The following is a 26,967-nucleotide window of genomic DNA, read 5'->3' as shown; positions in this document are numbered from 1 at the left end:
CTTTTTAAAGGTACGTCCATTTATTCTGATGCTGTGTCCTCTGATCCTAGCCACTCCCACTAGTGGAAGCATCCTCTCCACATCCACTCTATCCAGGTAGGTTGAGATAAAGAGGAAATAAGCAAGCCACAACTTTGGTACTGAGGAAATGGTAGGGCCTGCATCCAGTCCTGTTAATGATTTAAAAATTTATCATCTCCAATGTCTCCTTCTTGCCAGATTGTTGCAATTATCTCCAAATGTCCATTGGACAATGATACAAAAGATTGCATACCTGAGAGCTACCTAACTATCTATTACTGCACTCTGTTCTAATAGTTACATCGCCTAGACAATTAGGTGCTTAGGAAAATAATTTTGTTCATTGAGAAAAACCAGTAATTCATGAGATCTCAGAACATGACACCTCAATGACAAGACAACATTTTCTTCCCAGAGACATCTAAGATTTAAGTTGACTAAATAATCCCCCGTTCCCATACCTAGATTAAGAACATAAAGTTAACTGTAGATGTGGGACAGCTTCAATATAAATTTCTAGCCACATATAAATGCATACATTGCATGAGCTTCATCTTGGACTGGAATACAGAATGAACGGTGCCAAAACCTTGAAGTTCGCCAGGCCAGGACGTTGTCAAAGAAGTTCCCAGCGCAGTAAAAAGGCGTCCAACTCACTGTTTGGTTGTTTTGTTGCTGTTCATTTTAATAAATATTTCATTTTTAATTTTATATGGTTAAAGTGTTCTTTCTCCATCATTGATCCGAATCCTTGAAACCTGCTTGAATCATTACACCCAGACTGTCCCTTAAGTTCTTGAATAAGGCAATCTTAATTGATCTTTTAATGTGAAGCACTTTCATTTCAGAGGAAAGAATCAAGATAATCAAATGGAAATTTAAGCTCCTCACTACTGTCCCAACTTGACTTTCAGTTTAAGATCAGTTACATCTTGCTTGGACTTCACATCAATTAAGAACATATTTTGTTTCTGCTTTGGACCATACTCCAAGGTAAAAGATTTGTTGTCTTTTTATTAACTTTGCAGGGTTGATTAGTTATCTTTCAGTTTACATGTCAGCGAGAATAAACTTGTTCTTCAGATTTCAACCTGAGAAAGACATTCGACACCAAACAGCTCACAGACCAGAGAGATCCTGGACGACATCGGTAGTGAGTAGAGGGGCAATAAGTGTGTAAGCTCAGGAATGGTTGATCGTGTGTGTGAGTGCAGGGTTGAATGAGTGGAGTAGCATTATCGGTTAGCATTCTCTTTCAAATATTGGAATGAAACAATATATTCTTGCATGGTGACTCTGCAACAGGTGACACATGGATTCCTGGTTACCTTTCCAATGTAGTTCCTGCCAAAATGTATTTCAAATAACAAAAAAAGAAGCATGGGGTAGATATTCACTTATCACAACGTACCATACAAAACTTGCAAAAAATTCGAAGCAACAGGAACATAAGAAAAAAACATTTTACTGGAAGATTGGATCCAATCCCACTGTATTTACACAAAATATGTACATTGATTGACAATTAATATGTACAAAAATAGTCACAGCCATATTTATATATAAATTAAGAATAAATACAATATGTCGACCTCATGACAAGGCAAAAGATAGAACCAAAAAAGACAATGCACTTTCTGCTCTCCTAAGGGAGAACAAGGTTAGTAACAAGGAACTATGACTTGATGAGTCAGTGGGTGCAGTGAAACCTTGTCTCTTGCGAGCAGTCAGATAATTCTGATTACAATAATCATTAGGCCAACCTAGAAATATTAACACTGTGGAGCAGCTCTCTTCAAACAGTGCCACCAATACTTTCAAATAGGGAACCATAATCTCCCATTAAACAGATCTATTATACTTTTAAACATAATGTTGCAACCATTAGTCAAGTATTTTGAATAAAGCTATGATCTATCTTTAAAGAAAAAGAGCAAAAATCTCTCTCTCTAAAGTCTCAGAGAGACTATTTCTTTCAAAGGGATTTGCGGACTGTTTTCGACAGAAACCCACAGTATTCCACTAAATGGAGCTCTAGTCACTATAAATGTCAATAGTTTGTTGTGAAACGTAACTACCAATGTCTTTTCCAGACATAGGGAGTAACTCCACAGGTTCCACTGCACCAAAATTTAAGGTCTCAAAACAAGTTGGTTGATACTTTGCGTATCTCTCTCACTTGATTAAAGTACCATGTTTCTTCATTTTCCTTTTTAACTCTTCTTGCTAATAGAAGATCTTTTATTTCCTCCTCTCTAGTAGAGGTATTGCTCTTCACATTTCCCTGATCTCAAATAATTTTATAGGTTTGTGGTTTACTTGATATGTATAATGAGCTCTTGCCCACAAATAAATGCAATGTGCTTCGCAAAAAGTAACTCAATTGGAAGTAATTGGAGGACAGAGAAGATGAGGTTGCTTTGCCTTGAGGAAAGTCAAGGCCATTATAGAACTTTTGTCAAGCCTTCAGTTCTGTCTCATTGAGGATGACATATAGATTCAAAGAAATTCCAGCGATCCTGGTATCTAACATGCCCACCATAATCTGCATGTGATGGATAACGGCAGCTAATAGTGGCCACTGAGAGATGAAATTTGAGAATAGTTGACATAATTCATATAATTATGAATGAAATTACGTGACATAATTTCACGTCTATCAGATTCCGTCTCACTCTTTATTGCTATCCCATGTTATTTTGGGCAGGATCATGGAGAAGAAAGCAACCCAATATCTTCATTTAATAGTCAATAAACCTCCATTACTGGACTTATTTGTTTTACTTGTTGCTGTAGTAACACTATTATACTTCAATTAAGCCTTCCTCTCCATAACACTACCTCAATTTCTCCAATGTCTCCGATATACATTTGTGTTTTCCTCAAGATTTATCTCTTGCTTTGGGCTGAAAGTGGTCAACATGGATTCTCCAAAAACAGGAAAAATAGGTTGACCTTCAACACCATTGTGGATAGGACAATAAAAAACTAAATGGAACTAAAAGATATGGACCAAACATGGGCAAATGGGACTAGCTTAGATGTGGTATTTTTGTCTGCATGTAAAAGTTGGGCCAAAGAGCCTGCTTCATTGCTGCATGATTCTAAGACTCTATGACCATCTTTTAAAAGGGCATTTAAAAATACATCAGGGAAATAAATGTTACTATTTGTTTTCAACAACAGCCTGTGTTAACACATAAAAGTTACCTTTCCCCAGATGACTTGTGAACTACCCCTTCCACCCTGCCAATATTCCTAATTTTTACATAACAGGCCATTCGGTCCATCTGCTGTCTGTCTGCTCCCAATGGAACTATCCCATTCATCCTCTCCTTATTTCCCTGTGTCCCTGCAATTTATTCAGTTTCATATATTCATCGACTGCTCTGATTATTTTGTCATTTATTCACCATAAGGAATAGTTTATAATTGCCAATTAGCCTATCAATATGCCTTTGGGATAATGGGGAGGAAATCAGAGCACCCGGAGAGTCAGTAAACTATGGGGGTCTAGATCTACGTTCAGTTCTGAGTAATGCACTATAGCAAAAATATCTATGCACAAGAGGAGCTAAATTGCTGTAATCGTAATGATTACTAGTTTAAACAGACCAGGGTATGGGACAGAGATTGGTGTGCTGGGAATGCTTATGCTGGACAAGGCTAAAGGGAGGTACCATTCAAGAATTCAACTTGCATTTACAACATGGCTGTATGGCAGGAAAAATTAGGCAAGGTGCATGAAAGGCATGCCTGCATATGAATGAATATCAATTCATAGAAACATGATACTAGGTAGAGACCAAAAACATGGATAGAGAATTAGATGCTAAGTAAATACTTGTTAAAGAGAAAGATAGAGAATAGGTCAGGAAGACCAGCAGTTAATTGAATTGTGTACAATGTCTCATTGATCCTGAAATCAGGCCTTTATCGGCTTCATTCTTCTAAGCATTCTTCAAGGGATGTGCAAAACCAGTAGATCAAACATAAAAAAGGCATTGGCAAACAAGTCTTGAAGGAATTGCATTATGATCTACAACTTAGGTCAACCTATCAGCTTGGTCAACTTGTTTTCTTCCAAATCACAATGATTTTTTAATTGGCAAAAGAATTACAACCCTATGGGATGTACAGGGTGTGAAGATGACTCACAGTGATATAGCAACGACTTCAACTATCCACTTACACTTATCATATATTAATCCCATTTAAGAAAAAAATATTCACTTTCTCATCAACTCCCATCCAGATTCTATCACATCTGTAACTATGGTCAATTTACTCAACCGCACACCTGGAAGAAACTCACAGGGTCACAGAGAGAATAAACAACACTTGAGGTCAGGATTGAACCCCGGTCTCTGGCACTGTACAGCAACAGCTTTATTAGCTTCGCCACGGAGACAGGACAACAGCCAGTCCATGACTGCACATAATAAAATCTCTGCTTAATTCACTCTCACACATTCCAGGATTCACTCTCATACATCACATGATTTAGCATTCACTCTACCACATTCCATACTCTCCAGGTATCAACTGTGGCTCAGTAGATTGCACTCTGACCATACTAAGACTGCTGCACTATCAGAGAGGGTATATTTCAAATGAGATGAAAACCAAGTGTGCCCTCATAATTGGATAACAATTCCATAACTTTATATGGAGTAGATAGTGGACATTTATGCTCCATAGACATGACTAATATTTTTTATGTGGTTATTATCAATGTCTATTTGTGGGATGTTGCTATTGCGGTTTTCAATATAAAAAAAATAATACCTCAGAATTATGGGCTCTATGCTTTTTGGCATCTTGAGTGTCAAAATTGTTGTAAAAAGTACTATTCTTTTTAAGGACATTCTCATACATCCCAAATGCTTCTGAAATGACTCTCACACATTGCAAACACTTCTGAAATTAGTCTCACGCGTTCCAGTCACCCCAGGACTGATTTCTTTACTTCCCAGACATACCAGAACTGATTCTCATATATCTTTAATACTCCAGAATGATATAATCCAGGGTGCGTTCCAAAGAGTAAGGCTGGGCCTAGAAGATGCCTGTTGGCAGTGTTGCACTTAAAGCTCCACTGTTGGGAGTATGAGCATGTACCCAAGCTCCTACATAATTATACTCTAAAGTTCACATATGGTTTTTTTTTCGTTTAGGCAATAGAAAACAACGCATTAATGGCAGGAGCTTTGAAGGCAACCTGTACAGGGAGACACTGTCATAGCATTCCCAGTTTCTTCAAGTTGATGTTCTGTAAAAGGCCTCCTTACAGATTCCAGGTTCTGAAAATGATGTAGGGCCCCACACAATCCACAGTTACAGTTTCATTAGGCCATATATTGTTTTTAAATGAAAGAGATGCTTCGTCCCTTTCGTAAAGGAGTTTTTGAGGTTAGGTCACTGTTGTGCAGAACATTCCTTTGTCGAAGAGGCATAATCCCACTTCATTGGGATCACTACTGAATTTTACACCAATCACACACAATTTTACTCCGAGCTAACTTGACGAGTAATAATCCCAACTCGTTGCCATGGATACCGTGCTTGAGGTAACTTCCATTTCGAGTTGACGTTTTTTTAAACCTTGAATCCAGCATTATTTTGATTGCTTAAACCTTGCTCACATTTTCCTTTGGCCGTGAGATTGAGTACGAAGTCCCTTATAACTTCGATATTGGTTAGATTCTCCAAAGCCACACTTTCTAATTAACTGAAGGCGAGGCAAACGCGTACGGCCAAAGGCTAGCCGCTCTCATCCTCTATTCAACGTGCTGGAGGCTTAGGTAGCTCTGTATACACAAGAGCTGAACACGTACATCATACTTCGCTGACAGGTGTATTCCGGCTCAACTCCTTGATCCCATGTAGGATCCGCTTCATGTGACCCACTCTTGTTATCCCCAAGTCCTGCCAAACACAGGATAGAAGACAGATGTTTAATAGTGCTATGATAATTTGATAAATACTGTAATAATACCAATGAGAATCTAGATCAGGAAATGAAAATAACCTGCAAAGGAAAGAGGTTTAAATGGATAGAATAATGCTCCAAGGTGTCTGAATGCAATGCAGTGCCTTTCACTCTGGTAGACCACATATACAGTGGCTTGCAAAAGTATTCATACCCCTTGAACTTTTCCACATTTTGTCACGTTACAACCACAAACGTAAATGTATTTTATTGGGATTTTCTGTGATAGACCAACACAAAGTGGTGCATAATTGTGAAGTGGAAGGAAAATGATACATGGTTTTCAAATTTTTTTACAAATAAAAAACTGAAAAGTGTGGCGTGCAAAAGTATTCAGCCCCCCCCCTGAGTCAATACTTTGTAGAACCACCTTTCACTGCAATTACAGCTGCAAGTCTTTTTGGGGTATGTCTCTACCAGCTTTGCACATCTAGAGACTGAAATTTATGCCCATTCTTCTTTGCAAAATAGCTCAAGCTCAGTCAGATTGGATGCAGAGCGTCTGTGAACAGCAATTTTCAAGTCTTGCCAGAGATTCTCAATTGGATTTAGGTCTGGACTTTGACTGGGCCATTCTAACACATGAATATGCTTTGATCTAAACCATTCCATTGTAGCTCTGGCTGTATGTTTAGGGTCGTTGTCCTGCTGGAAGGTGAACCTCCGCCCTAGTCTCAAGTCTTTTGCAGACTCTAACAGGTTCCAAGATTGCCCTGTATTTGGCTCCACCCATCAACTCTGACCAGCTTCCCTGTCCCTGCTGAAGAAAAGCATCCCCACAGCATGATGCTGCCACCACCATGTTTCACAGTGGGGATGGTGTGTTCAGGGTGATGTGCAGTGTTAGTTTTCCGCCACACATAGCGTTTTGCATTTAGGCCAAAAACTTCAATGTTGGTCTCATCTGACCAGAGCACCTTCCTCCACATGTTTGCTGTGTCCCCCACATGGCTTGTGGCAAACTGCAAACAGGACTTCTTATGGCTTTTTTTCAACAATGACTTTCTTCTTGCCACTCTTCCATAAAGGCCCGATTTGTGGAGTGCACGACTAATAGTTGTCCTGTGGACAGATTCTCCCACCTGAGCTGTGGATCTCTGCAGCTCCTCCAGAGTTACCATGGGCCTCTTGGCTGCTTCTCTGATCAATGCTCTCCTTGCCCGGCCTGTCAGTTTAGGTGGACGGCCATGTCTTGGTAAGTTTGCAGTTGTGCCATACTCTTTCCATTTTCGGATGATGGATTGAACAGTGCTCTGTGAGATGTTCAAAGCTTGGGATATTTTTTAATAACCTAACCCTGCTTTAAACTTCTCCACAACTTTATCCCTGACCTGTCTGGTGTGTTCCTTGGGCTTCATGATGCTGTTTGTTGACTAATGTTCTCTAACAAACCTCTGAGGCCTTCACAGAACAGCTGTATTTATACTGAGATTAGATTACACACAAGTGGACTCTATTTACTAATTAGGTGACCTGAAGGCAATTGGTTGCACTGGATTTTATTTAGGGGTATCAGAGTAAAGGGGGGTGAATACTTTTGCATGCCACATTTTTCAGTTTTTAATTTGTAAAAAAAATTGAAAACCATGTATCATTTTCCTTCCACTTCACAATTATGCGCCACTTTGTGTTGGTCTATCACATAAAATCCCAATAAAATACATTTACGTTTGTGGTTGTAACGTGACAAAATGTGGAAAAGTTCAAGGGGTATGAATACTTTTGCAAGCCACTGTATATCACTGGTACATAATTTGCAAGTCCTCACCAACTAGTCATTACACTCAGACCAATTAATAAAGTACTTCTCTGATCAGCCTGTTCTTTGGAGAAGATGCAAGCACGTAAATTTTCTATTGAGTTTTCCCAGTCGAATATGATGCTCCCAGATCTGGTTATACCATGATGCTCTCCTTTAACACAGCTCAATTATGGACTTGCTTCTTTCTCCTGAAATAAAGCATGCTTTTGATATGGGTGGTAATGGGGGAATTTAGATTAAAGAGAGCAGTGGTTGCCTCACCTGCAGAATTGCACAAGTCAATGCAGGTCACTGTCAAAATATTCAGTTTCTGGCCCTATGAAAGTCCAGTTGGAAAATGTTTAACTACAATGTACACACAGTATGTGATCATGTAGTTGCAGTATATACTGGGCATCTTGTTAGTAAACAGTGCCTTTCCATTAGTGTAGAACTTGTATTTTGCTAGTGAAAAGCAATATCCCGCTCATGCAGAGTCTTATTGCACGACGGACATGTCACATGTACTAAGTGTGGATACTACTGGGGCTTTTTTCTTCTGGCAAATGCTGGCACATTTTGCATATAACCCCTATATAGCCAGTAATTCCTACAAGATCAGCTTGTAATGCATCACTTTCTCAGCTTGCTTCGAGAATTAGGTGAAGCTAAAACACTGGCCTGTTCATATTTCTCATATTCTGAATGTAATGTTCCCGACTAAGTTCACTGAAAAGGATTAGCTGGGCATTGTGACATCCCAGATGAAATGGTGAAGGTCAAATCTTTTTCATAATTGTACATCTGCTTTTGGTTTGTGAATGGGAGTGATGGTGACTTTGTGTGGGAATTTAATATTAATTTTTCTTTCAGGCCTTCAAGTGGCAAATGGTACGGTTTGCAATTCTTGAAAAAATATAATTGAAGCTTGAAGATTAACCTGAAGCACCTGGAGAAAAGAGAGGGCTTTCCAAAACATATCTGGCAGAAAAACCACAATCATGTAATGATCTTCAACATCTTTTGACAGCTATTATCTTGATCCTATGCAGTTCATGTGATGATGGTACAATCACAGAGCTTAGATAAGTTATTCCAGAATGGTGATGCTTTGGCATTTCAAAGTTACCTGGGTGTATGACTTGGAGAAAAAAATTGCTAATGGTGGTATTCCTACTTCTGCCCTTGTTCTTCCAAGTGTCAGAGAATGTGGGTTCTAAATTTATACTAATGAAGCCTCGGTGGGTTTCTACAATGTATTTTGTAATGGTAAACAGTGCAGACAGGGTGTGTCAATGGTGGAAACGATGACGTTCAGGATGGCTGACTGAGTGCCTACCAAACCCGAATGTTAAGTTTGCATGTTGAATATTCTTAGAATTGCAGTCTTCCATGTTCTTGTCTTCATTTAATCAGCCAGGTCCCGACCTACTTCCCTAGCAAGTTTCCAGACGTTAGTGATTCGAGATTTGGTGATCGCAACGTCACCAAATGTCACTTGGAAAGTAGTTAAGATGGTCTCTTGCTGGAAATGCTTATTGCTTAGTATTTGAATGGTGCAAATATTACTTGCCACCTAACAGCACATCTGCCAATGATACTTAGATTAGCAGCATGCAGGTATTTCAATATTAGAGGTATTCTGAATGAACCATTCGCAAACATCCCACTTCTGACATGATGATAGGGAAGGCAACTTAGGAAGGCTGGACCTTGGACATTGACTTGGAACTCTTGCTATATTATCAGTGCCTAAAGTGATAGGTTTCCCACGACTACAATCTTCTCCCTTTGTTTAAATATGATTCCAATCATTGAAGTGTTTTCCCCTTGGTTCCCACTGGCTCCTGGTGGCACACTTTGTCATATTCTGTCTCGATTTCATGGATAGCTTCTCTCAACATCCTTCTGGATTTCAGCTTTTTTAATGTGTGGACTAAGGCTGGGAGCTGGGAGACCTTGCAAACTGAGCACCTACAAAGTGGATTGCAGCGAATAAATGGTGTCCGATGGCTTCCCATCATCTGCCAGATATTTGAAAGCAGATTGATGGGGCAGTAGCTTGTCAAACAGGACCTGCCCTCCTCCATGCAGGCTGGATATATGTAGGCATTTTTTTGCACATTGTCAGATGGCAGTCTGGCTGCACAGAAACATCTGGAATACATCTGCTTTTGAGTGCATGTCTTCTGCAATGTACTCAAGCCCCATGGTTTTTACTGTATTTGATATGCCCAACCAATTTTTGTTATCTTGTAGGGTGAATTAAAGTGGCAAATAGTGGCTTGTGAGGTGGTGAGAACCAGAAATGGATCATCCAATTGAGACATGGGTGAAAGCGTGTGAACTCTATATTCATGGTCTCCTTTGTGAGTTAGTTAATTCCTCCACAATATACAAACTGGAACCAAGGGATCACCAATCTTTGATCTGATCCATTTGTAATGGGATCACTTAGGTTTTACTTACATCCTGTTGCTTTCATTATTTTTAACACATAAAGTTCTATGCTGCAGCTTCACCAAAGGCTCAGCGTAGCTCCATGCATGACCGACTGGATTTCTCATCAAACTACATTTGGCCTGCCATCTTCCTTGGGAATTTGACCAATGAAGATTCGTCAAAAATTGGTCAAACAAAGTTTCAGAATGTTGTCAAATACAATTCCAAATTTACTGAAGGCTCATAACACACCATTGATGATCTGTTTATAACTGCCAGATTTGTTCTGAATTTATTCCCTGGTGCATAGTGCAGCACCTCGTGGAAGAATGCTTCTTCTGAATATGGATATAAGAGTTTGTCTCCACATAAATATGTTGTGGTTATTCCTACTAATACTGTCATGGATGAATCCAACTGCAAAATCTAGATCGGTGAGGATGAAATTAAAAGAAGGACCATTATAATTCATGTTCTAAATGTAACAGGCAGATATATTGAGAAATACAAACATGTTATATAAAAATGTTGCTCAAGATTCTTGACAGAAAGCTGCTACTGTGCACAGGAAAAGCATGCAAAAATATATACATTAAACATGCTGGGTTTCTGTTGGGTTGCAACTTGAACAGTACAGTAGTACAAATCGTTGATTCAGCTGAGCTGGCAATACTGTGTTCACTTCTGGCTGCCACACAGTAAGCAGCCTTCTTAAGATTCACATAATGTTGCCAGGATTGGAGTGCTTAAGTTATAAGGAGAGTTTAGGGAGGCTGGGACTGTTTTATTTTTAAAGAGATACAGCATGGAAACAGGCCCTTTGGTCCACACCGACCATTGATCACCTGCACACGTTATATGTTATCCCACTTTCATATCCTACACACTAGAGGCAATTTACAGAAGCCAATTATTGACAAACCTGCACGTCTTTGGAATGTGGGAGGATACCAGAGCACCTGGAGAAAACCCACAGGGTCAAAGGGTGAACTCCATGCTCAGGATCGAACCGGGTCACTGGCGCTGTGAGGCAGTAGCTCTACCACTGAGGAGTAACCTTATATAGAGGTTTATAAAATTAAGAGGGACATAGATATGGTAGATACTGTCTTTTTTTGCAGGGTCGGGGAATCTAAAACCAGAGGGCATAGGTTTAAGGTAAGAGAGGAAATATTTAACAGCGATTGAGAGGCAAAAGTTTTGACACAGAATGTAGTGGTTGTATGGAACAAGCTGCCAGAGGAAGCAGTAGAGGCAGGTACAATTGCAATGTTTAAATTACATTTGGACAGTTACATGGTTAGGAAAGGTTTTGAAGGATACGGGCCAAATGGGATAAACGTTGATAGGCATCTTAGTTAGCATGGATCAGTTGGAATGAAGGGTCTGCTTCTTTGCTGTATGACTCTGAATCTATGTGGTAAAACATCCAGCATCAAATAAAGCGTTATTTTTACAAATATACTTTACTGCAAAGTTTCCCAGATATTTCAGATTAGACAATGATTACCCTGAAAAGTTTAAGATTGAGAAATCTTACACAAAAAATGAAAGGGAAAAAAAGTGTTTGAAATACCCACAAAGCTCGGCAGCAACTGACATCACATCAGATTGTCAACCCACAAAGGAAATTTTGATAATTTTCCTTAAGATTATAATTTCTGCTATCTCTTGTCTCACCTCGTTGCTAATTCTTAATTGTTCAAAAGTGAACTGGCTGGATCCAAATTTCACTCCCAACCTAAACATTTTATTTGTCCCCTGCAGGATCTAAAATATTTTGGGATGTAAAAAATTATAGTGTATGAACTGTTCTGGTAATTTTCATAAATGCAATTCTATTGTCCATTCTTTTAAGTATGCTTTACAAACTCCTTTAGGAGTAATAAATTCAAAATTCCTTCCAACTGATGTGATCTCAGCCCACCCAGGAAATTAATGCAGAAAGACGATACTGACAAGGCCAGGCCACACTAGCTTGTCATTCATGCAGAAGTGAGAATGTCACTTGCAGTACCTTCAGATCTCGCCTCTCCAGATGCAAGAGCTCTGAGCCACGGATGTCGTGTCCGATGAAGATGTCTCTGTATTCGAACAGGCTAAGATGCTCTAACCAGGCCGCCACCTCCTCAGTACCCCACTGATGCACTGTGGGAAAGCCAAGAGCAGTGCCACCTTCAGTACCCACAATCCCAAAGGCAAAGAGAAATGCACAACCATCACCTGCTAGCAATGAAGAGGCCCACAGAAATTTCAGAGAGTGCAGAGTTAAGAGGAATTTCAAGAGGATTCAGTGAATCAGTGAACATGCAATGCAACCTGGTGATCGACACAGCTGTTGAAATGAAATACATGCTTTTAAAGCTCCAAGCTACAACATCAAATGTTTTAAAACATTTTAGCAGGGAACAGGAATGGACCCTTGGGCCCACAATATTTCAGCCGAACATGATGCCTAGCTAACTGATCTCATCTGCCGGCACATGATTCATACTCCTCTATTCCTTGCACTTCCACGTGACTATCTAAAAACCTCTTCTACGCCACTATTATATCTGCTTCTACCACTACCTACGCAATGTCAATCTAACTCCAGCAATGGAAAACCCTGCTGGACAAAGAAAATAGTGTTGACATTAAAAAAATCATCTGAAATACTTAGGTACAGTAAGCAACGACATCCCATGTATCACTGATGATCTATTCAAAGTTAGCTGATGCCTATCCTGCTACGGTTTTTAATTATTTTACCTGGGCTATCCACCAAGTATTGGTTGGAAATAGTGGAGGAAGCTGCTTTGTGTTCCTGTTTCATCGGGCCTATGAGAGTCCGAATGAAGAAGTGTCTGAAGAAAGAACTGGGTTTGGACTTGATTCTATAGATGAAGAATGATCACCTGAATGAAATTTCAGCGGATAACTAGGACCTTTGGAATCTGCACACAAATGTTAACTTTTGAGGGAGAAGAGAAACAGGAAGGAGAAAAGTAATTTGGTTGTGTCGGTAATTTGGTTGTGTCCATTCATCTCCACCCCATATCCAGCCTGTGTGATTTCACCCTGAATGTGTTGCACGCCTTGTTAAGTTGCTCCCAGAACCTTCTGCTCAACTCCATGGCAATGGCTTAAAGTCAGTTTGTATTCAGTGACTGCTGGTAGGAAAGTGCAAAATTAACCCAGATATAATTTGAGCCAGGATGCAGTTTACCCAAGTTAGATACCATCTATAGTTATTACTCAAAGTAAGATTCTATGTCCAAACAATACTATAATTTCTTGTGCAGGAAACCTTGCAGTTTATATTGATGTGGGTTCCATTTAAAACTAACCTGGAGCATGTCCTCAATTAATTGTACAATACGTTAGTGTCTACAAACAGGTAAGACAGCTACTTAATCAGAACAGCTTATCATTTCTTGCAGTGTTTAAATTTAATATTCTGAACTCACTGTTTTTATATTAGATAGACAATGCTGCATCGATCAGGTGCAAAAAAAAAATTCTGATAAAGTGAAAAAAAAGCCAGGCTGGGGTAAATGCTCAGAATAACCAGCAATCTCCATTTGTATGGTTAATTCTGAGCTGAATAGCAAATAGTTCTCTACAGCCAACCTTGAGGCCAGGATTAGCGGAGCTGAGGCCTAATCTCTCTGTCTGCCTCACAGCTGACCCCTCAATCGTAATTAAAATTCAGGCTTTAAAGTTTTGCTTTTTGGGGAGAAAATTAATCTTCTTTAAAAAAATTAAGTTCCTCCATGAAGATCACACTGCATTCTGAAAGTTGCTCCACCAAAAAATACATCTGGAACAGCTTAGCTATTTCATCCAACTCATGCTCATTTGCAATTTAATATTCTTAATAGAAATACATTTGACCAATGGAAGAAATGACTCTGTGACTTTCTAGTGGATAGTTCCTTTCCCTGAGACATGACATGACATGGTTAGCAAGATAAGATCAGATAAAATAGCTCACACCTGGCAGCATATTATATTAAAACAAAAATCATAGTGATAGATCTAATAAAACAGGGACTACTTACTTCTAATGCAAATCCTGCAATGGCATGGCATGCTTTCTGCTCCTGAACTGTTTTCCCAGTATTTCAATGGATGATGAATGCAGACCAATTTACAAGGATATCATTGGGAATTCTACCTAGTGGCCCATTATCAAAACAATCAATAATGTCTCTATGAGGCATCAAATTATGAGAAAGATAGATATAGGAGGGCACTGATTTCTTTGAATGCGTTTAGCCCGAGCCAGATAGCTAACATTAAAATGGCTATGAAAAATGCCTTCCGCATATCAAAGCTGTTACCATCACTACAGATCGTACTGTGAACTTGTATCACTCCTGACTTGAATGAAGACACATAGGCAAACCTGGATAACGATAAAACACACACAAATGATGGAGAGTCAAAGTCCACATACACACCTGGCAAACCCATATTCCCTCTGGTTTCCTTATTCTTGTTATTTTTCTCTTTTTTTATCTTTGACACAAGGCGGAACTTGGCACTACGAGTGCGTTTGGAATATTCCAACAACTGGCCCTGGAAAGGCACAGGAAGAAAAAAGCAGTGATAACTTTCAGTTTATAAGACACACAGTAAAAAATATCCCACTCACACTCATGCCTTTGACATCAGGATCAAGTGGGAAGCAGATCAAATGTGTAAACAAGATTTGGCCTTGCTCATAGCATACCAGTCTTTGACTCACACCACCAAACCCTTTCATGCATTTGTAGGAACCAGACTTTGCTAGACTTTTGGATTACTTATGCTCGTTTGAGGTCACAAGGAGCTTTCATAAAACGTCACCTGGCATCTTCAGGAGGAAAATTAATTAGCAAAGAAACAACATGGGTTTTCGACTGAACATACAGTATTCTAAAAATCAATCATTAAGTAAAATTCTTTGTTTGCTTCTGAGCCTACCTCATCATCACTTGGTTCGATGAGCTGACACAGCCAGGGGATTTCTGCCAGTTTACGAAGCTGAAGGTCCACATTAGCCAGAGCTCCAGTGAGCTCGTCCTTCTGAGGGGGATCCAACTGCTGCACCCAGAAAAGGAAAGCATACAGCAGCATGCTCAGTAATAATCACTAAACAAAAACAAATGCTAGCCTTAAACATGGGGTTGCAAATGTTTTTTTTTTCTACTCAATACATTTTCTCTCTTTTTTGAATTGTTTTATGATCAGAAATGATTGAACAATGATTTTAGCTTCTGGGTTTCAGTGTCATCACCAGGGAGTGCTTCAGGCTAGCCAAATCTGAAAGCCCAGCTGTCTGTATGTATGTGAAATGGCTACCAAACAGTAGCTGTTTACAGAGTCTGTAAGCAATCCAATCTTGTATGAATTAGTAATACACTATCAACCCCTGTTTATACAACATGTTATCTCTTAGAAACGCACCAGTTACTTAAAAAGTCTCCGTAATGTTGAAAAATAAAAATGAATTTAAACATCTGAGGTTAATTAATTTTCATTAATTTCAGTCATTAATTGTAATTAACAGAAAATAGAATAGTATGGCACAGGAACAGGCCTTTCATCCCATAATATCTCTGTCAATGGCAATGCCAATTTAAACATCTGCCTCCACAAAGTTTATATCCCACCATTCCCTGCCTGTTCAAGTGCTTGTCTAAATGCTTCTTAAACACTGCTGTCATATTTGCTTCCTCTGCCTTCTCTAGAACATCATCCTCTGGTGGGTTCCAGCCATCTACCACTCTTTATGAAACAAACAAGATGCCTTGCAAATCTTTTTTAAACTTCCTCCTCTCACCTTAAATCCACGCTCTCTAATATTTAGCATTTCCACTCTGGGAAAAAGACTGACTATTTACCCTATCTATAACTCTCATAATTTCATATGCTTCTTTCATATCGCCCCTCAACCGCTGACGTTTTAGAGAAAATAATCCAAGTTTGTCCAAGCTCTCCTTACAGCAAATACACTCTAATGCAGTTACATCCTGGAGAATTTCTTTTGTAGCCTCTCCAAAGCCTTCACATTGTTCCTTCATGCAATGATCAGGTAATGAGAAAATTAGAAACAAGGAATGCAGATGCTGGTTTACACAAAAGGACACAAAGTGCTGGAGTAACTCAGCAGGTCAGACAGCATCGCTGGAGAACTTACCCATATTCTTCCGAGAGGCAGTTTGGCCCGCTGTATTACTCCAGCACTTTGTGTCCCAAGGGGAAAATTACGCTGCATTCTTGCTTTTAATTATTTTCTATTCAACAACTCAGGACAGTGATTTTATGGCATTTATACCTAGAAAATCTAGTCTTGGTAATGATTGTCTTGAGTTGAATTCCTTGCCCTCTCTCAGTGCCCAGTATCAAATGAAGATGATCTGGAAATAGTATTAGAGGGCTGGTAAACCAGCAAGTATCATCTGTGATGAACCTGACAATGTAAGGAGCATCAGTAGGAATATACTAACAACTACAAACATATACATATAAAAGGATATGCACTCTCTTGAGCAATTATAAAAATTAGATAAATGCAATAATTCTTTCCATATGCAACAGCTGATATCAGGAATCATAAAGTGATTACTAAATACTGTTGCACACTCAGAATATGATTCTTTTGAGATCATAGATTCACATAATTTTAAATGTTGAAACATTTAATTACACACAAATGTTGTTGATATTAAAGCTTCTTTTTATATATTGCCTTGCAACTGCAGAAAAGCTCACCCTCACCCATTTGCATTGCAGTATATTTAACATAATTCATATGTTTCTTGTGAAATTGTTTAATTTAAACAGTTGCTTATTCCCAACGTATCTGTTACTTATATGCAGAACCTTCCAAACCTTGATCCAGCCTGCACTCACTTAATTATATATTATTCTTTTTATAGAACAAAGCTCATGAATATTTTCCAGCTTGTAATTTACTCCAGCGTTTCCACTATTCTATATATATATATACACCATCTCTGCACTTTAATTAGACTCCAGTCCTTAAATCGGCAGCTGTGCTATTTGATATGTAGATCATTTGAATCTTCCTATAGCATCAGTCGGTAACTTATTTTAACCATTGAAACATTTCATTTAACTTTTGATTCACTTAATTATTCTACATTTATGTACTAGAACCCATTATTTCCTTCAATTTGGGTCATTCCTTACCAGTGACATTTTGCCTGCCAGCAGCAGCTCGGTCTCATTGTGCAGGGCTTTGCCATTGTTCACCATTTCCATCACCAGACTGCAACTCAAACCCTTTAGGAAACGAAGACAAGATAAGTTTAAATCCATTTTGCGTCTCGAGATCTGCTCAGTGGCATAATCATCGCTGGCGCACATTACATCTTACGTTACCTGCAATTGACAGTGAAGTTAAGGAATCTTTCAATCAGTCAGGAACAGCTTGCACTTATAAACTATCCTTTATGAAGTAAATGTTTTAATGCTCTTCACAGGAGGGGGGGGGGGGCTTTCTGGAGCGCTAGTATGGGTGTTGTGGGCTGAAGGGACTGGTTTCCAGAGGGCTAGTATGGACATTGTGGGCGAATAGATTCTTGGGCTGGCGGCTCAGTCACTCAAGCCTGTTGAGCTGGCAGCTCACTCACTCAAGGCTGGTGGGCTGGCAGTTGACTCACGGCTATTCCTTGAAATTTCATTTCAAGCAGGGTGCAAGGCGACTAAAGACAGCGAGTCGTGACCTCTCCCTCCTCCATCTTGCAGAGACTGAGCCACACCCACACTTCTGGGTTTCATAGTCCCTCCCCCACTCCCACCAGAAAGGGCGTGGCCTTCATGGCATGATTGACAGGAGAGAGAATTACAACATTTTTAAAACACTAATAACTCTTTTATTTTTCATCGATGGGAAAAATAGCACCTGATGAGTGGAGGGGGACTCTGAATAAGATGGACAAAAATCACAGCCGTACGTGGTAGCGTTTTTTCTAAAATCAATATAAAGCGCAAACAGGAAGTGGTCAAGATTAGACCTTTAATTATATAGAAGGCAAGGTAACTTTAATTAGGCAAGGCAACTTTAATTAGGCAAGGCAACGTTAATTAGGCAAGGCAACGTTAATTAGGCAAGGGAACTTTAATTAGGCAAGGCAACTTTAATTAGGCAACACAGTTTTAGCATTTCCAAACCAAAGGCAACACAGCTTTAGCATTTCCAAACCAAAGGCAACAGTTTTAGCATTTCCAAACCAAAGGCAACACAGCTTTAGCATTTCCAAACCAAAGGCAACATAGCTTTAGCATTTCCAAACTATATTTTCAAACCACATTAAGGGCACTGACAGGTCAGTAAAACCACTCACAGTTTAGTAGACATGTGTTCAGTGTTATTCACAGTTCAGACTGGGAGACGTGACCCTCTCGCTCCCCCCCATCTTGCAGAGACTGACTGAGGCACTCAACACTTCCGGGTTCTATAGTCCCTCCGGAAGGGGCGTGGCTTTCAGGAGAGAGAATCTCAATATTTTTTACACACTAATAACTCCTTTAATTTTTCATCAATGGGAAAAATCATCTTGTCCTGCGCAGCAGAGGGGGACTCCGAGTAAGATGGCCAAAAATCACAGCCGTAAGTGGCAGTGTTTTTTCAAAAATCAATATACAGAACAACAGGAAGTGGTCAAGATCAGATTTTTAGTAATATAGATTTGAAGACCAGATGAGATGGGAAATAGGAGGATGCAGAGGTTATGTTAATGAGCTTCAATGTAAGGCTGGAGGGAGTTGTAGAGATCAAATGGTATGTTTTTTTCTAGGGATTTCTACACCTGGGTGAAGTTATTGAATTGACTCTATTGGGGTTAGGGCTCCAGTTGACACCAGCTAAAGTTATCATCATAGATGAGCAACTCTCATTGCAGGCAGAATGTAGGCAGTATAGGTTACTCTTCCATATACCAACTGAATGGCTCTTTATAACTAGGCTAGTCTACAAAGCCCAGGTAATTGGGTTACTGAACTACACAATGTTGCAGTGGAAGAGTTGCTGTCTTACAGCACCAGAGACCCCGGTTCGATCCTGATAAGGGTGATGTTTTGTACGGAGTTTGTACGTTCTTCCCATGACCTGCGCAGGTTTTCTCCGGGAGCTCCAGTTTCCACCCACACTCCAAAGACATACAGGTTTGTAGGCTTATTGTCTTGGTAAAATTGTAAATTGTCCCTACAGTGTAGGATCGTTAGTGTGCAGGGATTGCTGGTCAGCACAGACTCGGTGGGTCGGAATGCTTTATTGGCTAGATTTATTGGGCAAGTTGCTCAAAACCTGTGTAGATGCCTTGAATTAATATTGGTCAGTATCTTACACTTAATAAATAGCCAGGATGCAGAGACAAATTGCAACAGGTTTTCTGAAGTAGGGTTTTTGCAAACTGTGACAACTTCTAGCCCAATGGCAATAGGGTCCCTTTTGTGTATCTGCGCTTTTCCCTCTTCTCCTCAGCATAGTTGTATTTCCCCCCTAAGTGGATGATAGTAGTAAGTGTAGCTCTCTCACTAAAATGCTCCAGATAAAAACATGAAATATAGAACAAGAAAACTCATAGGAGAACTCAGTGGGTCAAGCAGCATTGTGGAGGCAAAGTAGCTATCTTTCCACTGTGCTCTCAGTCCTGATGCAGTGTCGCAACTCAAAATGTCAACAATCCCTTTGTCTCCACTGATGCGGCTTGACCCGCTCAGCTTGTCCAGCAGTTTATTCCTTTGCTCCAGATTCCACAATCTGCAGTCTCTCGTGTCTACAGTTAAACTCTCGAATGGAAAGCATCGGCATGGAGTTTAATAGTGTAGATATCTCAGTACCAAGTTGCTGTGTTCCAAAGTTACATACTTCAGATCAAGGTGTGAATTGTGCGTGTTTTTTAGCTTTCTCTGCCTTCTTCTTCTGACTACTGCTTTCTTGCTGATTGTCCTTGGATCTCCTGGGACCGAGGGCAAGTTATAGCCTATACATTGTTTCACCTGGGAGTGATGTTGAAAAACCAAAGCCTAGTGTGATCTTTTGGTATATGTGCATCTATCAAAAAGAAGCTACCAGACTATGACCTGAAACGCCAACCTGAACCATCATACTCCAGTATTCCAACAGTCCCTTAAAATCCAGTCCTCTGCTCTCCTAACTGATCATGAATAGCTTGGTTCTGATTTTTTGTATAGTTCACCACCAATGGAAAATATCATTCAAATCCTACATTCTATCGCTGCTTAATCTTCCATTTCTTAGCTGCAATCAATTTTGAGCAGTGCTCCTTGGTAAAGAGTGTTGGTAGTGGAAGCAGCTCAGCAAATTGTAATATAGCCTATAGCAACTCTGTATATCAATGACAACTCTGGCCCAGCTATGAATGTCACTGGAAAACCAGTAAAGAACATAACAACATTCACATCCTTATATTTGTTGTAGCTGGCCTGACTATAGATCTGGATGGCTCCTCCAGTCTAGCTGGCTGCACAGCCCACAGTTATTATTACCATTTCTTACCTCCGTTGTTTTTGACTTTGCATAAACTTTATCCATTGATTTGGCACTGGCATTTACCGCATGTGCAAGCTCTTGTTCCATGGTATGATGAAGCTGTGCTGTCTCCCGAATCCTGGAGAGACAGAGCAGGTGGAAGGTCATTGTAGGGAACAAAAATAAACGACGGGGAACAATAGCTCTCAGAACTATAGCAAAAAGGAAGACAAAAACCCAATGCAGAAGGTTGATGGGAGACAAATCAAACAGGACAGCGCACTGTTGGGGAAGCAAATGTTGCTCCTTCATGAAGACATATCAGGAGAGTAAATTATGAACTGGCCAGTTTCGTTGTGAATCAGTCAAAGCCAAAACCTCATCGGACACTCAATTGAACTATACCAGGAATCAAAAGAAGAAGCTTGGCATTGCCTAACCATTGAGGTCCAGCGATATATATGACAATAATATTAGATGAGAATATTAGTTTCTCCATGTGACATACAACTTACACCACTAACCCCGTTCTTTAAAATACATAGCTTATAGCAGTGAAATACATGCATTTAATACTTGATTAGCATAGATCAGTTGGGCGAAAGGGTCTGTTTCTGTGATCATAGCTCCATGACTATGACCTCACACCTGCACAATATAGCCTGTTTTACTGCATTGAACAGTTTATGGCACTGAACTACCAGGGGACAGAGGATCTAGTAGGAGGGAGGAACTGACGGGAATCCACATTAGTCAGGAAATGGTGTTGGTAAACTGTTGGGACTGAAGGCTGACAAATCCCCAGGGCCTGATGGTCTGCATCTCAGAATACTCAAGGAGGTGGGCCTGGAAATCGTGGATGCAATGGTGATTATTTTCCAATGTTCTATAAACTCTAAATCAGTTCCTGGACTGGAGGGTAGACAATGTAACCCCTCTTTTTAAGAAAGGAGGGAGAGAGAAAATGGGGAATTATAGACCACTTAGCCTTACATCGGTAGTGTGGAAGATGCTTGAGTCGCTTATTAAAGATGTAATAGCAGCGCATTTGGAAAGCAGTGACAGGATCGGTCAAAGGTATGAAGGGGAAGTCATGCTTGAATAATCTTCTGTAATTCTTTGAGGATGTAACAAGTAGAATGGATAAGGGAGAGCCAGTGGATGTGGTGTATCTGGACTTTCAAAAAGCGTTTGACATGGTCCCACACAAGAGATTAGTGTGCATAATTAGAGCACTTAAAAGCCTTTGACATGGTCCCACAGAAGTGCTTAGTGGGGTGTCGCAAGTCTCAGTGCTGGAACCTCAGTTATTTACAATATATATTAACAATTTAGACGAGGGAATTAAATGTAACATCTCCATGTTTACGGATGACACAAAGCTGGGTGGCAGCGTGAGCTGCGAGAAGGATGCTAAGAGGCTGCGGAGTGACTTGGATAGGTTGCGTGAGTTGGCAGATGCATGGCAGATGCCGTGCATTATGGATAAATGTGAGGTTATCCACTTTGGTGGCAAGAACAGGAAGGCAGATTATTATCTGAATGGTCAGATTAGGAAAAGGGGAGGTGCAATGAGACCTGGATGTCCTTGTACAATTATCACTGAAAGGAAGCATGCAGGTTCAGCAGGCAATGAAGAAAGCTACTGGCATATTACCCTTCATTGCGAGTGGATTTGAGTTTAGGAGCAAGGTCCTACTGCAGTTGCACAAGGCCCTGGTGAGACCGCACCTGGAGTAGTGTGTGCTGTTTTGGTCTCCTAATTTGAGGAAGGACATTCATGCTATTGAGGGAGTGCAGCGTAGGTACACCGGGTCAATTCTCGGGATGGTGGGAATGACATATGATGAAAGAATAGGTCGATTGGATTTGTATTCACTGGAGTTTAGAAGGATAAGAGGGGATCTTACAGAAACATACAAAATTCTTAAGGGATTGGACAGGCTAGATGCAGGAAAAATGGTCCTGATGTTGAGGGAGTTCAGACCCAGTTTAAAAATAAGGGGTAGGTCATTTAGGACTGAGATGAGGAAAAACCTTTTCACCCAGAGAGTTGTGAATCTGTGGAATTCTCTGCCACAGAAGGCAATGGCCAATTCGCTGGACGTTTTCAAGAGAAAGTTAGATTTAAATCTTAGGGCTAACGGAATCAAGGGATATGGAGAAAAAGAAGGAACGGGGTACTGATTTTGGATGATCAACCATGATCTGGCCCGAAAGGCTGAATGGCCTACTCCTGCACCTATTTTCTATGTAACTCTGTGTATAACAAGTAGCCACTTTTTAAATCATGTAACAGGTAACTTGCACCTCCGATCCATTTCCGGCTAACTTATAGTTTGTTACACACGCAAAAGAGAAGCAACTTATACATCCCCCTAAAGTTTAGTGTCACATTGCATTTAGCAGATGGATGTTAGCTTTTATCCTGCACATTACATCCTCTGACAATCGTTCACCACAATGAACATTGCAATTTGCTGCTTGCAGCTCTGAAGTTTCTCTTGCACAGTACACTGTCTCAACATTTATGTTGGAAATAAATGTTAGCAGCGATTAGACAGTAAACTTTCCCCCTTTAATATTTTAATGTTGATGAACAACTCTCTTCACACAGGAAGCCTATTCAAGGTTTAGGGTTGGAATCTGTCCAGTCTTCTGGCACAATTGCAGAGCTCACTCCCAGGATATCTGCAGCTTGGCCTGTCCTGCTGTCTCAGCTGAAGGATGATGTGTAGTAGGGGAAAATTAGGCAAATGTTCTTTGAGCCACTTACTGATGGATGAGCGTTCCAGCCGCTCGGCCAAACTGATTGATCTCGGCAGCTTCCTCTTCTGAAACTGTCTCGGGTTGCAAGGCGTGCTGTGATGATGGACGAGGCAGTTCACATTTTTGCTTATCTTCCCAAGACTTCAGTGTATTCTCAAAAGCCTGTGGGAGGGGCAAACACAAGCACACTCAAGATTGATGACAAATCACCCATCCACACTCAAACTTTGACTGCACTGGAATTTAATGCCATTCCATCTCTTTTCACCTTGGAGTTTCAGGAAGCAAAGGTGTGACATCACACGATTAAGATGCAGTATAATTTCCTCCAGTGTAGTATTTCTTGAGAAAGGCAATATGTTCAGTAAACCTTCTGCCACTGTTACATGTTAGGAAACTTTCTTGTTATGCCATAACTATTACAAAATGACTAAAATAACAGGCAATTAAACATATCATTTCAATTAAGAGAAGCTGTTCATTGAAATCTGTCCATGTTTGTTATGGAGCTGGCGAATCATTGCATACATATGCAATTTGCAACAGGTAGGGCTAAACGATTCCGCAAGCAACATACCATATCATAGCTCTGGTCATCAATGGTGTGATCAATTAAACAACAAATGAAAGAATTCTCCAAAAACAAATGCATCATCAATGATAGTAAGTCCTAGCAGGAAAGTGCATGACAAGGCTGACGCATTCGTAATCATGTTCAGAGAGAAATGCTAAGTGAGTGGTCCATCTGGTTTCTTTCTGGGCTCCCCGCCAACATGGAAGGCAGTTTTCAGTCAATTTGATTTATTCCACATGATATCAAGTGGATACAGCTATGGGACCAGACAACAGCCAACCTCTAACACTAATGATCCCTGCTCCATAATTGACTGTGCTCCAGCCAAGCTATTCCAGTACAGTTACAATGCGATCATTTATCCAACCAAGAGGAAAATTGCTCATATACTATTCAAAATAAAAGGCAAATCTAATTGGCTAATTATCTCCCAGTCAGTTCATTCTCAATCATCAGTAAAGCGATGCATGGTATCATAGACAGCAGTTACATAAGAACAGGAATAATAGGCAAATTGACTAACTGAGCCCGCTTCACCAATTTATAAGGTGTACAATCTTGACAATCTTGCTATTTTTGCCATCATCCTTCTTCGCATCTCTTGACCCCTTGCTGTTTAAATGTCTATCAACTTTTGCCCGGCATATATTCTCTGACTGCCTCAGCAACTGTATGATTTTTAAATTCCAAAGATTAATGCTCTTGGAAAGAAAAAATACCTCCTCAACTCCAATTTAAATGGGCGAGTCATTATTCAGGAACTATGCTCCATAGTTTACAATACAATACAATACAATTCAATTTATTGTCATTTGGACCCCTTGAGGTCCAAACGTATAGTTCCCCACAAGAGAAACATACCCCCAGGGTCACAATGTCAATCCCCTTCAGAATCTTCTATTTCAATAGGTACACTTCCCATTCTTCTATCCTCCTATGCACAGTCCCAACCTTTTTTTTTTCCAATATGTCAACCCTTCCTACCTGGAATCAATCTAGTGAATATTCTATGCACTGTCTCCTTTACAGTTACATTCTTCCTTAAATATGGAGAGCAGAACTGTAGGCAATATTCCATGTGCAGTCTCAATGTCCTGTAAAGTTATTTCAAACTTTCCTTGTTTTAGACTCCACATCCTTTGCAATAAAAGTTAATGTTCCATCAGCCTTCTTAATCAATTTCTGTACCTACATGCTAACTCTTTTTGCTTCATGTTGCTTCGGACTTCTAGATTCCTTTGTCCTGAAACAGTTTTTATTTTCATTCCATGTAAATAATGATGTGTTTTACATTCTTCCTTCCAAAGTAGATAACCTCACATTTATCACATTATACTCCATCTGCCAATTCCTTACCTACTCACTTGAACTACCTAAGTAACAATGCAGGGTCTTTGTGTACATCTTACAAGTTGGTAATCTTTTATCATCAGCAAACTTGGCTATATTACACTAGGTACCTTTACTCAAATCATTAATCTGGATTATATATAGTTCAGACCCCAGACTAATTATTATGGCACCTCAACAGTTACAGATTGCTATTAACGTGTCAGTCTTTAATTTTGTGGAATAACCCATTCTGGCAATCCAAATACACTATATTTACTATTTGTCCTTAATCCACCGTGTTTGTTACATCCTCTAAGGAATAGCAAATTTATGAGAATGAAAAACAAATTATTATTTAATATATACTTTCTACCAGATTTCTGTGTAATGCCACTAACAAAGTAAAGGAAATTGTCAGTAGCTGTTTGTAATCCATGTACAATATTCTTAAAACAAATTAATGAAAGTGTAATTTCTGCATAGTTGACATTTACTGCCAATGTAGAATTTTAAAGTGTACAATAAAAACTATTTTTCAAAGTTGGCCTCTCTGGAATTTACTTTGGCTTTCCTTGCTTAAAATCAAGAAGAAATCTGTACATATTGTGTGCTCAACCAGTCTTCAAGCTATAACCTACCCGGTCTCTAGTCAACATCTGTGCACGATTCTTGTGAATGATTTTGATGTAGCCAGGGGGTTGGATCCAAGCTTCCCCATCCACTTGTACCGGGACTCCTTCATCACCGAGGATTGTAATCTTTACTGAACGGCACTAGGGGTGGGGAAGAAAATGAATCAAGGTTAAACAGGGCATAAAAAGAGCTGTGGAAGAATCCACTGTTCTAACATTTGCTCTCACCATCTCTATTCCACATAACAAGAAAGAAGTCAAATATTTTCAACCAATTTATTCCTTTGTTGAATCAAAACAAATAACCTATTTCTACGGGATTGATAATTGTGCAGTGTTTAAGATGAAAACAAAACTAAGTACACAACCTCTGAAAGAGTTCACTGTTTTAGCTTGCTGAATATTAAATTCCTGGCTCAGTTATACAATTTTGTTTTTTGCTTATTTGTTCTCAGGCTGTAGGTAAGGTCAACAAGGCTGATTTTTGCTCATATCTAGTTGACCCAAGCAGTGGTGGTATGGCATCTTCCCTTAAAAGGCTGCTTTGTTTCAGTAACACCAGTTTACAGTACCATAGGGTTAACCATGGCATGTGGATCTAAATGTGAAAGAAAGAACAGCAGATGCTGGTTTAAATCGAAGGTAGACACAAATACTGGAGTAACTCAGTGGGTGAGGCAGCATCTCTGGAGAGAAGGAATGGGCGATGTTTCAGGTTGAAACCCTTCTTCAGGTTTAAATATACATGTGCCAAAACAGATGGTAGTAGCAGGTTTCTTTCCCTGAAAATTGGTGAATCAGCAGAATTTTACAATAATCCCAAAATTAAATGGATATTTCACTTTTTGTTTCCAATCAACTGATTATTCCATTTACTGAATTTGATTTTCCAAGGCATTTTTGATTTGCTTTCATATTTATAGCAATGGTTGTTTTATTCTTTCAGTTTAATCCCTTGCATGGAGTGTCATTTCA

At 39.7% G+C, this 26,967-nt stretch overlaps 1 protein-coding gene across 5 annotated transcripts in view; it reads right to left on the bottom strand.

Moving 5' to 3' along the window:
- Positions 1-1,470: 1,470 nt before the first annotated feature.
- Positions 1,471-26,967, bottom strand: part of dgkd (diacylglycerol kinase delta) — a 126,255-nt gene continuing 100,758 nt past the window's right edge. For 4 of the 5 annotated variants that reach the window (XM_033031423.1, XM_033031424.1, XM_033031426.1 and 1 more), the window contains 8 exons: positions 25,999-26,133; positions 23,462-23,616; positions 20,713-20,824; positions 17,379-17,471; positions 15,147-15,266; positions 14,642-14,759; positions 12,214-12,344; positions 1,471-5,949 (listed from right to left, as the gene is read on the bottom strand). In XM_033031423.1, the coding sequence (XP_032887314.1) occupies positions 5,860-5,949; positions 12,214-12,344; positions 14,642-14,759; positions 15,147-15,266; positions 17,379-17,471; positions 20,713-20,824; positions 23,462-23,616; positions 25,999-26,133 (954 nt within the window). In that variant the 3' untranslated portion in view covers positions 1,471-5,859. The remainder of the gene's footprint in view (positions 5,950-12,213; positions 12,345-14,641; positions 14,760-15,146; positions 15,267-17,378; positions 17,472-20,712; positions 20,825-23,461; positions 23,617-25,998; positions 26,134-26,967) is intronic. The other variant, XM_033031425.1, reaches the window with a different exon arrangement.

Source organism: Amblyraja radiata, chromosome 13 (assembly GCF_010909765.2).
Source record: "Amblyraja radiata isolate CabotCenter1 chromosome 13, sAmbRad1.1.pri, whole genome shotgun sequence".
NCBI classification, from domain to species: domain Eukaryota; kingdom Metazoa; phylum Chordata; class Chondrichthyes; order Rajiformes; family Rajidae; genus Amblyraja; species Amblyraja radiata.
Note: the sequence above shows the minus strand (reverse complement) of the source record. Positions and strands in the feature narration are given on the sequence as shown.